General features: G+C 43.3%; 1 protein-coding gene across 1 annotated transcript in view; it reads left to right on the forward strand.

The window, feature by feature from the left end:
* Positions 1–17992, forward strand: part of SETD6 (SET domain containing 6, protein lysine methyltransferase) — a 216345-nt gene that overhangs the window by 39850 nt on the left and 158503 nt on the right. Inside the window, exon 2 of the mRNA XM_078671270.1 lies at positions 12861–12983. Within this exon, the coding sequence (XP_078527396.1) occupies positions 12861–12983 (123 nt within the window). The remainder of the gene's footprint in view (positions 1–12860; positions 12984–17992) is intronic.

Below are 17992 nucleotides of genomic sequence, written 5' to 3' on the forward strand. Positions count from 1 at the left end.
ACACACACACACACACACCGAGCCACACACCGAGCCACACACACACACCGAGCCACATACACACACACCGAGCCACACACACACACCGAGCCACACACACACACACACACACACACACCGAGAGACACACACACACCGAGAGACACACACACACCGAGAGACACACACACACACACCGAGAGACACACACACACACACCGAGAGACACACACACACACACCGAGAGACACACACACACACCGAGAGACACACAAACACACACACCGAGAGACACACACACACACACACACCGAGAGACACACACACACACACTCCGAGCCACACACACACACACTCCGCGCCACACACACACACTCCGAGCCACACACACACACCGAGCCACACACACACACACCGAGCCACACACACACACACCGAGCCCCACACACACACCGAGCCACACACACACCGAGCCACACACACACACACACACCGAGCCACACACACACCGAGCCACACACACACACACACCGAGCTCCACACCCACACACACCGAGCCCCACACACACACACACACACCGAGCCCCACACACACACACACACACCGCGCCACACACACACACCGCGCCACACACACACACCGAGCCACACACACACACACCGAGCCACACACACACACACACCGAGCCCCACACACACACTCTCTGAGATTATTGCCCAAGACTGTATTTTTCGATAGTTCGCCCTGGAGCATTATGGGATTGGAAGTCTTTGTGCGGATGTGAAAGTTCACCGGGAGGCGGACATTGCGTGGAGAAATGACACACTTCTTGGTACTCCGTGGTATTTTTGTTAACACTATCAAAGCTTCCGGCCCCTTGTGTACGATATGGATACAATGTAGCGATTTCACCGGGGTGCAAGTAATCCCCAACTTCGCCCTCATATTTATCAGAAGCAGCGTGAGAAACTTTTTAAATAACTCTGTTTCTTCATTCTTAAAATAGCCATAGCACGGCAGCATGCATTTCTATCTAAATGTGGGTTGTTTTATTACATGAAGGGCTTAGGATTCTAAAGTGATTGGCGCCACCGTTTTGATTTAGCCTAAAATACACTCCCCCCCCCCCCCAGTCAAATGATATCTTTCTGGACAACTGTTTTCACACACAGTAAGCACAGTCAAATGTAACCAAGCCTAGTGATTCAGGATGATGCAATGTGTTTTTTTTTATATTGATCACACTATGTGATTTAAAGAAGCATTATGGCATTTCATGCTTTTATTTAATATTTGCGTTTCTCTGTTTATAGATGTCAGTATTATGCTTGCACATTTGCAATAGGTTTTTCATTCATATGTGTTTTGCGCACAACAGTATTTCCTTGATGTCTATTGGTACCTTAAGAGGGGAAGGGCTTTGTAGACTCTCTAAGGTGCATGGCGCTAATTAGATTGATAAAGCTTTCTGTGAAGCCGAAACGCGTCTCTCTAGCCTTTGGATCGTGTGAGACCTGATTTATTAAAGAAAGCCATACCTTCACATCTTTGAGTACGTGCCTTCTTCTTTGCTGGAGTGGGATGGAATATATATAAATATAGATATAGATATAGATGTAGATGTAGATATATAGATATATATATCTCTATCCTTTACGCCAACCTCCAAATTCATAGAAATGACGAACGGACACTCTGGAAAGTTGCAGAAAATATCCTTTATTACTGCAGAAAGCAACGCGTTTCAGCAATAAGCCTTGTTCACGCTGAAGACGTAAACTGACACAATTCCTTATGAAGCCACCATTACAACTTCATAGAAAGAAGACTAGTATCCACCCATTGAAAAAGGAAAATAGCCGCCATCTTAGCCTAGTATTTTCTTAATAGACACACAATGTTTAAATAAAGTTTTGTTGAGATTGTAACGCCAGTTATTATGCATCACAAAACATATATATAGATTCTTATATTTTTTTTTAAACAGAATTTATTGGGTTTTTTGTTTTGAAGGCATACATCCGTTTCAAGGTATCAATAAATGCATGGTGAGCTCATTACGTCCAAATTATACAAGCAAACATAGTAAAACAGTGCTTCACCGTTTAGCCAATCAGTTTTATTCTCTGCCCTTTCAGCGTGCCGTGCACAGCCTTCCTTGAGTCAGGTGTCACAGCTTCGTCGCATAGCTGCATAACTCCGCAGGACAAAAGCTATTTGGTACTCAATCATACTAGATAGTCCTCTTCCATTCAGTAGATCAGGAAACATATTGATTCTTATATGCATTGTAGTATATCAGATAGCATAATTGATTACGTATTTCGAGTGCATTCGAAATTCACTGTTGTTCAATCGTTTTTGCACTTATTAGCCCCCACATATTTAATGATGGCATTTCATAACACAATATTCCACAGATTATCAAATGATATGTAAAATAAGTGAATACATGTGCTAGATAGCAGGGCAATATAAAAACGTTACGATTCATCATGCTGGGGCTGGCGCATGCGCAAATATGCAAATCCTATTGTGTACTTGTTAAGCATGGATAATCTTTACCGGATTTCTTAACAATGCGTTCCCGCATCTAGGCTCAATAAAGCCCCAGTGGGCTTACTGTACTTAATGCCAAAAATAAATCTAATAAAAGATGTAACAATCTCACATCCCCGGTATCTTTTAGCAAGTCCAAGTTTGGCATTTGCAGTTTTGTCCGACTCACGCTCCGCAAAGCCACCAGCAAAGCCCCCATTCCATGGTACAATCTAAATTTAAATTTCAAATGAAGACAGTCATGTCTTGTTAAGAAATCCGTTTAAGATTATCCATGCTTAACAAGTACACAATAGGATTTGCATATTTGCGCGTGCGCCAGCCCCAGCATGATGAATTGTAACGTTTTTATATTGCCCTACTCTCTAGCACATGTATTCACTTATTTTACATTTCGTTTCGATAATGTGTGGAATATTGTATTATGAAATGCCGACATTATATATGTAGGGGCTAATAAGTGCAAAAACGATTGAACAACAGTGAATTTCGAATGCACTCGAAATACATAATCAATTATGCTATCTGATATACTACAATGCATATAAGAATCGATATAGGTTTTGTGATGCATAATAACTGGTGTTACAATCTTTTCAACAAAACTTTATTTAAACATTTTGTGTCTATTAAGAAAATACTAGTCTAAGATGGCGGCTGATTTCCTTTTTCACTGGGTGGATACTAGTCCTCTTTCTATGAAGTTGTAATGGTGGCTTCATAAGGAATTGTGTCAGTTTACGTCTTCAGTGTGAACAAGGCTTATTGCTGAAACACGTTGCTTTCTGCAGTAATAAAGGATATTTTCTGCAACTTTCCAGAGTGTCCGTTCGTCATTTCTATGAATTTGGAGGTTGGCGTAAAGGATTTTGAGGGTTGCCGGTAACCCAGGGACGGACCGCCCTGCTTGACAGCCCGCATCCTTACCGGGATCTGTGAAGTGTGTTTATTTTGACTGGGAGGGTGACCCCGCTGTTGTATTTGCTGCCGCCGAGAGAGGAGTTCTGAGAGATCAAAGAATTCCACGGACACCAGTCAACCGCAGGTGATTGCATCGGACGGTGAGTGTCGGCGGCAATTTGTCATATTGTTATTGCCACGAGACTGTCTACCGGTCGTGGTGAATCTCTGTGGCGGGGTGGGCGCTTTGAGCGGTGGTGTAATCTTACGCTACTGCCCTGGGTGCTAACGCGCTACGAGCGAACTAGGGCCGGCGTGGCTATCTGCGTGTCGGGATTGCAACGCGGGAAGGGAGCTGTGATAAGTCCCAGGCTTACTAGTCGGGGGTACGGCACTGGAGAGGAGCATTTGTATACTTAACATGGCTGCAGCTCTGGAGGCGAGAAGAAAAACTACGGCCAATAAACTGTTTTTCACACAAGTGGACGCCATGGGTGAAGTACTCACCGGAACTACTAATCTCACTGAGGAATTGAAGGTGCAATCCTTGAATGTGCAATTAGAAAAACTACATAAGAAAGAACTCTCAAAATGGTGGGAGGCTGAGTCTTTACAACGATATATAGAGGTGGCCCGGGTACCAAGGGGGTTGCGTATATTTACAATCCCCACCTATGAAGAACCTGACCCAGAGATGCTGGAGGATTGGGCCAATAACTCAGCAGCTTGCTCTACCACTATGTTGAAGATATTGGTCAAGTATGCCCTGAAAGATCAGAGCAAGTTACTAGCAGAAATTGATGTGGTCCTTAGTAAATTGGGGAAATTGGTTACGAAAGACACCCTAGATGTATTCATAAAGACCCTAATGACCAAAATGGAGAAATTGGAAGAGGAAATCACGGCCAAAAAGCAACGGAAATTCCTGCGAGACTATAAAGACTACCAAGCAGGCCGTACACTAACCTTCCATAAAAAGTATGATCATTTGTTTAGTAAGGAAATGGGCATTTTGCAATCAATCCAGTTACCGAATAGTGTGGAGATCAGTGAAAGTGATGTGTCCGACAGCAGTCTTTCAGATTCATCAGCTACGGTAACTAATGCAATGGCCAAACAAGCTCAACAAAAGAAAGGAATAATTTTTGTACCAGTTCCAAATGTTGAGCAAAGGAAGGACAGACCAATTTCAGGATCAAAGTGGAATGAGAGGCAGAGGACGAGGCGGCAGAGGAAAAACAAGAGGAATAAACAATCAAAACAGAATAGCAAAAAGCGACGTGGGAGGCCCTGTGGGAATGGTAACAAGGTGCAAGAAGGCTCAGCAATGACGGTTGTCAACCTCTCGGATCGACTGCTCTCCAAGGAGGAAGAGGAACTACTTGAATTAGGTTTGTCGTTTTGCCCTACTACCCATTTTAATTTTGTACAGACCAAGATTGACTTATTCTATTTCTCTAGGAAACTTAAGTTAAAAAAAGGTATGATATCAAACTAAGGAGGCAACATTGGTCAGTGTGTCTTTGAGTAATCTTAACATTGATGATATTGAAGTTATGCATGCGTTTTCTGAATTAAGTGATCGAGACATTTCGAATGAGCATGCTATTTTGAATTTACACCATTATGATGTTGACTTGGATGTGAATCCAGTGAGTGGAGTTAAACCAAAAAGTGTATTTCTTCCGATTATTGAGTGTGATGCCATAGAGGTATTTTAGAGGGGCGTTTTGAAAGATCTCAAGAAATTGAGAAGTTCGAAAATTCCAGGCTTTAAGAACAACCTCAATGTTGAACAAATACATGCATTAGAAAGCCTTAAGTCAGACAGATCTTTTGTTATCCAACAGTCTGATAAAGGCGGAAATGTTGTGGTTTTAGACAAAATGGCCTATCTCCGAGAAGGGTACAGACAGTTGTCAGATGGAACATGTTATATGGTCTCGGATAAGCAAGCGGTCGTGGAATCAAATTTGAAATATGGAGAAATGTTGGTGGATTGGAGAGAGAGGGGTTTACTCGAATGGGAGGAGTTTAGTTATCTGAAGTGCTCATATCCCAAGAGCCCCCTGTTATATCTGCTCCCTAAGCTACACAAGGGTCCTTTGAACCCACCGGAGAGACCTATTGTCTCCTCGATGGGTTCACTACTAGAAAACACATTGCGATTAATTGATCAGTATTTAAGACCATTTGTGGCGGCATTACCAGCTTATCTGCGGGACACAACTCATTTCTTGACGGTGATAGATGGCATCCATTGGGAGCCCACTTACACATTAGTGACGCTTGATGTGTGTAGTTTATACACAAGGAAACAACATCATCTAGGGCTACAAGCCATCAGATTTTTTTCTCAAGACCTGTTGAATTTCACTATTCTTTCACTCCGAGATGATAGTGGATATGATTGAGTTTTGTTTGTGTAACAATTTTTTTCTGTTTCATGATGGCACCTGCTACGCCCCCAGCTACGCCAATCTATTCATGGGCTGGTGGGAGGAGCAGGTGGCCGCCCAGTTGGAAGAATTTGCCAACTGTGTCCTGTGGCTTCGATTTATAGATGACATCTTTTTAATTTGGAACGGAGACCCTGATTCAGCCAGAGCTTTTGTACGGAAACTCAATGATAACACCTGTAATTTGGCATTTACAGAACAAATAAGTAAAGACAGAATCGAATTTCTTGATGTGGTTGTTGAGATTAAAGAAGAAATGATTCATACACATCTATTTCGCAAGAAAACCGCAGGAAATAGCATTCTCAATGCTTCTAGCTCGCATCCTCGGAAACTGGTATACAACATACCGTATGGCGAGCTACTACGCGCGAAGCGCAATTGTAGTTCGGATATCAGTTATAACAAAGAAAGAGATATTATGTCTCAACGCTTTCAAGAGAGGATATAGCCGTAAAACCATCCAGGAAGCATGTAATAGTGTGGAGAATGTGACCCGAAACCAATTGTTGCATCCGATGAGGATTCAGGACGAACCAGAGACCCTAAGGTTCATTACGACCTATTCTGGTCAGGCCCATGATGTTCGCCAAGTGTTACAAAAACATTGGCATGTATTACTCAGACACACATTTGCAAAAACATCTAAAGAGTAGTCCCCAAGTAACATTTAAGAAGAATAGATCTTTGAAAGATGAACTGAGCCCCAATTTAATAACTAAGACTACTAAATATGGTAATGAAAGCAGACCTGGGTATCGACGTTGTAGGAAGTGCAAGGCCTGCAGCAACAGCACGGATTGTTCCATACTCACCATATCGAGCATAAGCAGGGGGTGGGAAATCAGAAAAAGCCTCACTTGCAACACTACACACTGTGTGTATGCCTTGGTTTGTCCATGCAACATGGCCTACATAGGGAGTACTATTCATTGTGCCAAAAAAATGAGTCCTGGAGCATGTCCGTGCCATCGGGCATAACAACAAGCAATACCCAGTGGCCAGGCATTTTTTTGAGCATTACTTTCAAATTGAGAAACTGTTACGGATGGTTGTCTTGGATACCATTGATGTGAATGTCCGTGGGGGTAACAGGTTGCTCCTTTTTAGACAACCTGAGTCCAGGTATATTGTAGAATTGGGAACTACGAGTCCAATGGGATTGAATTCAAGTGAGGAATTGGCAGTCCACTTGCATACTTGATGTATAATATTTAGAAGATTGTGGCTATTTGATAATGTTTTCCGATGTTTTTTACTTATTTTTAATCATTTTATATTTTTGTATTTTTTCTAGGTGTGGTTTTCACTTTTTTCAGCCGCTTTCTTGAAGCTGTGATACAGGATTGGTTGATTAATTTTGCCCACTTGGGCGGGACTGTCTTCATTTGAAATTTAAATTTAGATTGTACCATGGATTGGGGGCTTTGCGGAGCGTGAGTGGGACAAAACTGCAAATGCCAAACTTGGACTTGCTACCGGGGATGTGAGATTGTTACATCTTTTATTAGATTTATTTTTGGCATTAAGTACAGTAAGCCCACTGGGGCTTAATTGAACCTAGATGCGGGAACGCATTGTTAAGAAATCCGTTTAAGATTATCCATGCTTAACAAGTACACAATAGGATTTGCATATTTGCGCATGCGCCAGCCCCAGCATGATAAATTGTAACGTTTTTATATTGCCCTGTTCTCTAGCACATGTATTCACTTATTTTACATATCGTTTCGATAATGTGTGAAATATTGTATTATGAAATGCCGACATTAAATATGTGGGGGCTAATAAGTGCAGAAACGATTGAACAGTGAATTTCGAATGCACTCGAAATACATAATCAATTATGCTATCTGATATACTACAATGCATATAAGAATCGATATATGTTTTGTGATGCATAATAACTGGTGTTACAATCTTTTCAACAAAACTTTATTTAAACATTTTGTGTCTATTAAGAAAATACTAGGCTAAGATGGAGGCTGTTTTCCTTTTTCACTGGGTGGATACTAGTCCTCTTTCTATGAAGTTGTAATGGTGGCTTCATAAGGAATTGTGTCCGTTTATGTCTTCAGCGTGAACAAGGCTTATTGCTGAAACGCGTTGCTTTCTGCAGTTATAAAGGATATTTTCTGCAACTTTCCAGAGTGTCCGTTCGTCATTTCTATGAATTTGGAGGCTGGCGTAAAGGATTTTGAGGGTTGCTGGTAACCCAGGGACGGACCGCCCTGCTTGACAGCCCGCATCCTTACCGGGATCTGTGGAATGAATGAATGAATATGAATATATATATAATCACACACCAGACTTTAAATTTTAAAAAAAGTAGTTTCCTAACTACTTAAATATTTTGAAATCTTTGTACATTTCATTAACAAGATGTTAGAAAACAACTGACATCTGGTAGCCTTTCATTTCATACAGCACGATTTTCAGACTTTGCACTTTATTTTTCTTTCTCTAACTGCAAAGTTAGAGGATTTTGTAAACACGACCTCCTAGATAGAATGAAGAACAATTTGCAAGAAGAACGCACAGCAAATGGAACAAGATTTAAAGCCTTCTATATTGCTCTGTTAATATCTTACTTAAAAGAATATCTGTTCTTTATCAGCTGGAGTCTCTCGCCAGACGGGACCAGTAGTCCCTAAAAATAGTTTGCCCTGATAACATCTGACTCGTCATAGCGGCTGGGCTAGTGGATTTCTCAAGGTCTGTTAGTCCCACTGGTCAGTCCTAAAGTGGTTTTCTTATTTTCACGATACAGGTAGAACATCTCCCCCAGTCGAGGGCTTGCCCAAAATCTGCTCTCATTTGACCCAGAACAAATGTATTTCTTTAACTCAGACCAAATTTGTTTGCATCTCACTGTCTATTGTTTTTTATGTAAAGCACCCCCTGGTGATCCAGAACATGTTATTCACATGTGAATGGGTGACCTGTTACTGGGATAAAATGTGTTACTGAGCTAAGCAAAATCTTCAGCACAGATGTTCTTATATATTTTCCAACAAAAATCCTTGGTCCTTATGAATGCCCAATTCCAGTTGCACATTCAGACTTAGAACTTGCCCTCCTGGACCTTTTAATATCTATTGTGCTTAAAGTCTTTCTCCTAGACTGGATATTTGCTTATAAAGTATCCTTTCAAACACGGTGGGCCTGTATTACATACCTCAGAATTGAGCACAATGACCAGTCAAAGATCCTGGGGAACGCTATCGCTTCTCAATACATATGGAAGGCACTGGGTGTGATTCAGCCACAACACATAAACTTTCTATTTCCCCAGGGCTCTTTGTCCTAGTTATTGCAATAACTCTGGTTTGGTGATCTCCATTTGGACCACTTGATTTTTTCCCTCCCTGCCCCTGTTTCACCTCTCTCACCCATTTCCACTCTCTTTTGTTGTGTATTTACTTATACTATTCTTTCTCATCTCAATACATGGGTGCCTTCAAGACACTGCTATAGATCTTTTTTTATCTCTTTTTATTTTTCTTCTTTTATACTCCATCCAAAGTTTATTTAGTATCTAAGATCGCTTTCCTACTGCGGCATATGTTCCTGTATGTGTTGTACGCTGTTTGGCAGACCCTAATCACTATCCAGTTTTTCTATTTAATGGTATTGGGTTTTTTTCATAGTTGTTTTATTGATTATGAGCCAATCCATTTACACAGTCTATCTTTAAGCACTCAACAGTGCAATCAATGTATTGTTAATGTATTTCATTTCTCATTATTTCTAAAAATCGATAAACTCTTTAGAACAAAAAAAAATAGAAAACCTCATTCATGCATAATAATAAAAAAATCATGGACAGGAGTACCAATAGCAACTGTGTGCTGGCTCTTCAGGCGCTGCATTATTGATTGGGCCTGCTCTTTCTCCCTCCTTATCCCATGTAGTCTTAAGTGCTTACGACTCTCTAACATCGCCTCCATGCTCCCCTGCTCTTGCAGCCTCAAAGAGCCATAAGTGTATGCTGAGTTTGAATCCATCAAATCAATTGTTTGGTTGTATTGGCCTGAGTGCCCTTTCAATAGTGCGCATTACACCCAGTTATACTCCCTATCCCAGAAACTAGGGTTCTCAGGCTCTACTTAAAATGCTCGCTTAAGCCAGTAAATTTGCTGACTCACAAGTGCACCAGCTCCTGGTCAGCAGTGGGACCACAGATGAGGCCGCAGAGGAAACATTTATGCCTGTGTCCCTGACCGTTCTGAAGCTAGCACCATCGCCACTTTAAGACAGTGACCTTTCTGCATGTCCAGGACCGCAGCAGGTGGTCTGAAGACCTCTTTAGGTGGCATGAGCAGAAATGTGCTCTGCGAAGCACTGGCACTGCATTCAAACATGGGGTTCTGAGGGACTTCTAAAAAGGTGTAGGCATGGCAGTGAGAGCTTCACAATTATACCTTTCATAAAATTGGCCGCTGCACTAAAACAAAGGTGAGACCTATTTGCATTTACAGTGCTTATTAAAATGTTTACTTTTTTCCAGATACCAATAAAGCATATATATTTTCACTGAAAAAAACAAACTTTACAGGGACATAGTTATGTTGACGTTTTACCCACACTAAACCATAGAAATTCAGCAGTTCTAGTTATAATTGTGGTAAGAAACTATAATACATGGCCTAAAGTTAGTTAATGGCACAAGTTATAGTTTCTTCAGATAAGTATAACTGCTGAATTTCTATGGTTTTGGGTTGGTAAAACGTCCCTGTAACCTTTTTTTTTTCCAGTGAATTCTATGTTTTTTTTCGTAATGTAAAGTTATATACATACATACAGGCTGTTGTGGGCACCAGGCATTCCCGGTGCGGCGGATGGGTGGGGGCCGTTTTTGTTAATGGGGGCCGGTGCAAAATCAGCCCATTGTAACAAAAGCACAGCAGCAGTGGTCTGTCCAATTGACCAACCCCCTCCCCCCCCCCCACCCCCAATTGCCAGGGCTGGTTTGCGATCCTAGTCTGAACCAAAAATATATGATACACGTATATGTGTGGGTATATATAACATACCTTATGGGTATATTGTGCGAGTGGGTGAACTTTCTCCCCCCACTGGGCTTTGGATCACCGTGAATACCTCCGGATCCTCGATTCGGGCTCCCAAAAATTGTTGGGGCAATTTCTTGGCCATGAAGGTTCCCTCAGAGACACTTCATGTGTCCTATGGGGTCAGGGTACCTGTATCCTGACCCCTTATATATTGTAATACTTTATTTTTCCCTCCCATGGGCCAAGCTGCAAACAAAATTGCAGCAGCAACTTTCCTTTCAAGTTGCGACCAGCCAATCAGGGCGTTCCTTTACCCTCGGATATGTGGGTACCTTCTAATCCCCTGCGGGTAGATCCACGAAGGATCCACGTCCCTGGATATATATGCATTTCTTTCTTTCATAACTCCAATACCACTGGTCAGATTTACCCCAAATCACAAAAAGCACAATCAGCGCTTCGGGCTGTAGCAGTTCCTAAAACTTGCAACATCTCCAAAGACATTGCATGGGGAAAAATCCCCCCCCCCCCTTTTTTCAGCCCCACTTGATAAATCACCCAAAAACTTTCCAAACCAGCTAAAGTAGCTTGCACACTACAATTGAAAATGTTGATTCGTCAGATGGTGCCAAAGTTTATGGCAAAACAAAACATGCTTCGTTTATAGGAAAGGTTGGTCCTACCTATAACTACCCACTGGCTATAGTATGCATGTATGTATGTATATGTATATATAAATGTTCGTATGTTTTGATGTTGGCCAGTGAATAAAGAAAAATACATCAAAACACTTGCACACTATGTCATCATCTTTGGGATCAAGGAGGAAGTTGAGATATACAACTGTGCTTTTTGAGGCGAAACGGAGTGTTTCAATGCCATATTGGAGCATAAGGCTGTGATGAGTGTATGATGATGTACTGGAAAGTTTTGAGTCTGTAGTGGGACATACAGATGCCCCTGCCTCTATTACATTTAGACTGCACCCATGACATATCCTAGCTTTACATACCTGATTTTTAGTTAATTTTAAGTCATGACATCAACCTTGTTCATAATTTAATTTGGTTCTCCAAGGATCCATAGTGTGATGTCACTTGATTAGAAGCCATGCCATTTTTCACATACTGTGATGTCGTGGGGGTACCAAAAATGTACATGATGTCCCTTTTGCTGCTTTGGCATGTTGATAAATAGACATCTGATATAGAATGTGCACAAACACCTCTAAGGAATTATATCTGAAATGCATGTAGGTGTGTATTTAATTGTGAGAGTGGTGATGGATGGTCTGGGACAGTAGTCAGTAACACATTGGATGGGGTGAGTAACTACAGATGTGGCAGTGATCTGAGCACAATCACCAAGGATGCACATCTGAAGGATTCTTTTGTATTTAGCCTTGTATGTGTGTAGCAATACCAGAAGACAGAATGGTGTAGTGTCCATTTCATCGCCAATGTAACACTCTTCTTATTTCCTGTTCCACGTTGGGGAAATAGAGCAATTCTACCCAGCATTAAAAAAATCATATCTGCCCCATCTGATGTATATCTCATGTGGAGGCTACCAGGAGCATGAGAGCACCCAGTCTATCCATAAGAAATGAGCAAAGCGAGAGGACCTCTCTTACAACAGCCCTCAAAAGAGTACAAGCCCCTTGTACCTTTTGAGGATAGAAAAAGCAGTCCGCAGCACACTCCTCAATGTACGCAGTCCAGCAGAGTCCTTAAGATAACTTGTCACAGTCAGAGAATGGAGAGGAAATCCACTGGTGCTCTTCAACATTGGTAGAAGTGGCTAGGGGAGTGTAGGGCATGAGTATTTGGCTGTCAGAATTTGTTGTACTTTGTACTTTTTTTAATCTGTCGATTTATGTCTGTCAAACTCCCCTGCCTGTTTGTATTCTCAGTGTATGTGCTTACCTGATAACTTCTTCTTATGCAGATGTCTCCCAGTGAGGATGGGGCACTGGATGTCGCTAAAAAGCCTGCATCTGTCAGCAGCAGTGATGCACTTTCAGAGTTCCTCGCCTGGTGTAAAGAGCTGGGGCTGAAAATGAATCCAAAGGTGAGCAGTGAATACAGAGGGATATGGAGAGCTTTGGGAGTGATTGTGTTGAGCTTAGCAGTAGGAACTGGGATACTGTAGGAGATAAAATTGAGGAGTGAGTGCTCCTTGTGAAAATAATTTAGGCCTGGCAAAGTAAGATGTCTCTCTTTGATTCTGCCTGCATATCTTTCTGCTTACTGATCAAAAGTCTAAGTGTCTTGTTGTAGGCATTCTAGGCACACGAGAACCTCGAGGGAGTAAGAGCTGACAATACCTCAACAAGATATTAAATGTTGTACACTTTTTGTTGATCCTTCTTCTTAGGTTGTCCTTTCATTTTATCGCAAAATAAATACAATTCCTTTCAAAATAGCCATATTTTAGAATGGATGGATGAATGGACCAGGAAAACCACAGTGCTCTTCACGTTTTACATTTTCAGATTCTTTTATTTGCCATTGTTGCAGGATCCTTAAGCAGTCTGGTCATACTGTTCATCTTTCGATTATTCTTCAACATATGAGTGTAAAGACATTTGAAAATGTTGAAAGGCTTATTAGTTTGTCTTAAAGTTTGTGACTTTGATATGGGAAGGAAGCAGTTTTTTTCTTAATCATACTGAATGTCAGACTCATCGCTTACCTCCAGGCCACAATGCTGAAAGCTATGCATCGGTATGTTCTCTTTACTAAACTCTCCTGAATTTGACTTATGCTGGATGCTGACAAAATAATAAAGGGGAGCATCTCCTCTTTGAAAACAAAGGCGGATTCTTCACCTGATCTCCAGATCCGTCCCCGCCCGCCACTCATTTTCCCCCGCCATATTACTATGGCGGGGGGGAGGGGTGGGGGGGACCGCGGCGGACGGAAAGACCGTCTGCCGCTTTTCCGCTCGGTCAATAAGTTGACCGGGCAGAAAAGAGTTTAATATGGTGTCCGCCAGCCATATTATCATGGGTGTGGAAACATGCCTATGGGGGGTGGGGTTGCACATGGGGGGTACCTATGGAACCCCCCTGCAGTTCCATGCACAACAGTGCAGGCACCGCGCGGTGCCTGCCCTGTTGTGCATGGAAGTGCACAACATGCTTTCCTGGCATTGTGGCGGGTGGTGCTGAGTGCACCGCCCGCCACAATGATAGGAATGCAGGATGCGCCCACCACAGTGGCGGGCCCATCCAAATGGCCCCCACGGGACCCCCGCCCGCCATCCTAATGACCCCCATTGTGTTTAACTGAACCCCAATAGCCACTTGTACCTTCAGAAAACACTAGGAACAGCAGCAGCGATTTCAGTGAAGGCAAATTCTCAGAAAACAACTGTGCAGACAAAATGTTTTTCTTCTCACTGAGCCTTTGGGATTATTGGATTCACATTTAGTGTGGAGACAATCAGTTACATTACCATGTAGATCGTGCATGGCCTTTTGGACTTAATCTAAATTTTTGTTTAGTCTATCTAGCATCCTGATGTCTGTACTCTAAGTGCCAGGGATTAGCTTGGCAACAGCCCTAAATATAAAAGTCAGCCTCCATGTCAAACAGCTTTCCGTTTTTACGAAGCTAAGGAACTTTGATGTAATTATGAAAGAGGTAATGTATTTATACCAAACTGGTTAGGAATTACTTGCAACTACGGGCAGGACTGAAAAGATGTTTCTAAACAAAAGAGAAGAGTCACTTTAAAATAATTTTGCAACCCTTTGTGACTTTTTCGTCTCTCCAGGAAAGACCCTATATGGAAGGCACCAGAAGTTCAAGGCAGATTTTCTGTAACTGAAATCCCTTCTTCAAGGGAGAAGTTGTTTACATCATTGGGGAACATCACTGCAATATTTTATCTGAAAAAGGAAGAGTTGAACTTATGCTGCTTCCAATCCAGCATTATAGCTCTGCATCTGGTCTGTGGTCTGCAGTCTTCTCCTGGTAGTGTCCTATCTTTAGGGCAAAAGAAATGTAGAGGCTGATTTTCTCAGCAGACTGCAGCATGATCTGCATGAGATCAGTCGACGACCTCAATGGAAACCAGAGGTTCTCAGTGAAAAGACCAGTCCATGATTAAAAAAACACAACAAAAACTCTATACCCAGATTTTTCATCAAGTCTGCAAAAGTAGAAGCAGTTAGGAGTTGTTCATTCTTTCGACTGATTTGAATATATAGTTGTTTGCTTCTCAAATTCTGGGTTAAGACAGATAGTCCCTTTTTAATTTTTGGCAAATATAATCCACAGAGTTTCCTCTTCTCTCTTAGAAAACAGTTCAGTTGTTTCCTCATGTTCTGGATATATTTAATCCAGAAAAGAGAGGTTTCTCCTTCATGGCCTACCACTGCTGAATTTGAAGGCTTGGTTCCAAAAGAAAACAGCATAGACAAGTTTGTACTTTCCTGAAGAAAATAAAAGCCATCACTTGTATGGATCAAGAGGATCCACCTAGTGGTAGCATTAAAGCAAATAAGTAATTGTGGGACGATTAATGAATTCCATAAAGGCATTTTCAAAACGTTTTTTATTCCTTTCTTATTTTTGGACACCATAGGGATTAAAATAGAATCCTCTAGACACTACCTGTCAGCTATTGCGTTGTAGTGTTCTACTGAACACATGCCTTCTAAAATGGTCTGCTTTAGAAAATGAGGTTGTAAAGAGGCGCTAAGATGGAGTTCCTGTTCATACTTCTGTCTCAGCAGTACTTGAATCCTGTGTGGCCTATATTATTAATAAATAAACCATTTGAGCCTATGGCCTTCTGTGACACAGGCTTAAAGAGAGAAAGACTGCTGTCTAGGTGGCAATATTTCCTTCAAACCGTTTCATCTGAAGAGTCTTGCATTATCCTCCACAAGAAAATGGTTGTTTTTTGACAATCCAACTTCCTAATGTGGAAAAAAAGCCTGCACAGTCTAGACTTTTCCTAGGGTTTGGAATTTGTACCTGGTAATGACCGAAATCTTTGTATTTCATGTGTATCATTTATATTTATTTAATGTTCTTTTATAGCGTCACTCTACCTGTTGGGTGTTGGAGCTCTCTACAGTATAAAAACTTTACTTGAGTTTACCGGTGTTGCATTAAAAACCATGATCTCAGGGGAAGGGGGGGGGGGGCGGGGCGCGTGGCTTGCAGCCGATCAAGATGGCCTCACTCTAGAGGAGCTCCGGGGAGTGCAGTGAAATCCCGGTAAAATCCGGCATGGATCCGTGACCAAAGTTAACCTCAGGAACACCCAAGGTAACCGGAACCCGAGGGGCACCGAATGCGCCGTTTGTCTATCCGGCAGGAGCTCCGGACGGGCCCGTGATACAGAGGCCTGCATCCTAGAGTGAAGCTGGGGTCTGGCGTGGTACCGCGGCCGCCGGAAACAAGTGCGGCCAGTGAAGAGGCGAGGAGAGTGGCAGACGCCTGAGCAGCACTCGGGGGCAGGACGCATACCGTGCCTCCCGGACACCGTGGGACCCCCGCTGTGCTGAGACTGCGCCGTGGAGGAGAGGAGGTGAGAAAAACACCCGGGACTCGGCGGGGAAGAAATACGGACCCCTAATTACTGGCGCGGCGTGCATAGCTCATCCGGCAGAAGTTCAAATGAAAGCAGAACGCTGAAGGAAAGTTTAAAGGACACCCGCAGTGCTACAGACCTGAGGGGCAATAATTGCACTGGAGACTACTCGGCAGGAGCTCCGGACGGGCCCTGGCGCACAGCGGCCTACACGTCAGTGTGAAGCCAGGGACTGGCGTGGCACCGCGGCAGCTGGAGGCAAGTGCGGTCGGCGAGGAGGCGCGGCGTGAGGCTGACACCTGAGCTTCATTCGGGGGCAGGACACATGTAGCGGCCCACTGACGCCGTGAGGGCCCCGGTGTGGTGACTGGGTGCCGCGAAGGAGCTGAGGAGAGAGCCTTGCGTGGCCCGGGCGGTGAAAGTACAGACCACTGGATACTGAAGCGGCGCAACGGAACAGTAAAATGGCGGCATGGTTGAGTGGGTACTGACATGTCAGCCGCCGACCGGGGTGGCTGAGTGCTTCTCATTACTACTAAACAGTGCCCACTATTGACTGTTACGTGCAACCCACATTACGGCCAGCATAGCTATCGATTTGAACAGCTGGGAGCCAGGGTCAGTGAATTGGGCCCCGGGCACAGGCGCACTGACAGTGCCAACGAATAGCTGCGTGTCCCCTGAAGGTGGTGGCCGGGTGGCGGTGGCCAGTGGGAGACACTGCAGCGCATTGGCTGTTCTCAACAGTGACCAATTGGTGATGCGTTCAAGTCTTACTGCTACCCATATTAAACATGACTACCCCATACCCAAGGGATTGTACTACGGTTACCACCGGCCCCGGTGGCTGGTGGCCCCCGAAGGCTTAAAGGAGATACGCTGAGCATAGACGATATTGCACTGCTGCAAGCGCATAAACTGCGGTCTAAGGCCTTATAGGTCAGGAGGGAACAGCGCGGCGGGAAAACCGACACGCCGCGCGTGGAGTGGGGTCCTGTGACAGTTAAAAAAAAAAAAAAAAAAATGACCGCTAGAGTCACGGAGGTTGAGCAAGTGACAAAATCCTTTTCAAAAGACACCACCATGTTACTCAATAAGGTCAGCCGTCTAGAGGCTGAAAATAAACTCATGGCTGAAAAGCTGGACGACCAGGAAGGGCGCTCACGTCGGAACAACATGAGAATCACAGGCCTTCCTGAGAGTGAAGGGAACTCCGCCATGGACCTCTATTTTGAGGAACTTATTAAATCCAGACTCCAGCCCAGAGGTCTCTCTATCTTCTTCTCTGTGGAAAGAGCACACAGGATCCCTGGGGGTAAGCCTAAACCTGGGGCGCCCCCCCAGACCAGTCTTGGCCTGTATTTTTAACTTTCGCGACAGTCATGTTATATTGCAAACAGCGAGGGTGGCCCCACCACTCCGTATTCACAACTCGTTGGTGTCCTTCTTTCCGAACTATACAGCGACTGTACTAAACGTCGCAAAAGTTTCCTCGAAGTTAAAAAAGAAATTAGACGCAAGGAGCTTCC

This window comes from Lissotriton helveticus, chromosome 12 (genome assembly GCF_964261635.1).
Source record: "Lissotriton helveticus chromosome 12, aLisHel1.1, whole genome shotgun sequence".
In the NCBI taxonomy this organism is placed as follows: Eukaryota; Metazoa; Chordata; class Amphibia; order Caudata; family Salamandridae; genus Lissotriton; species Lissotriton helveticus.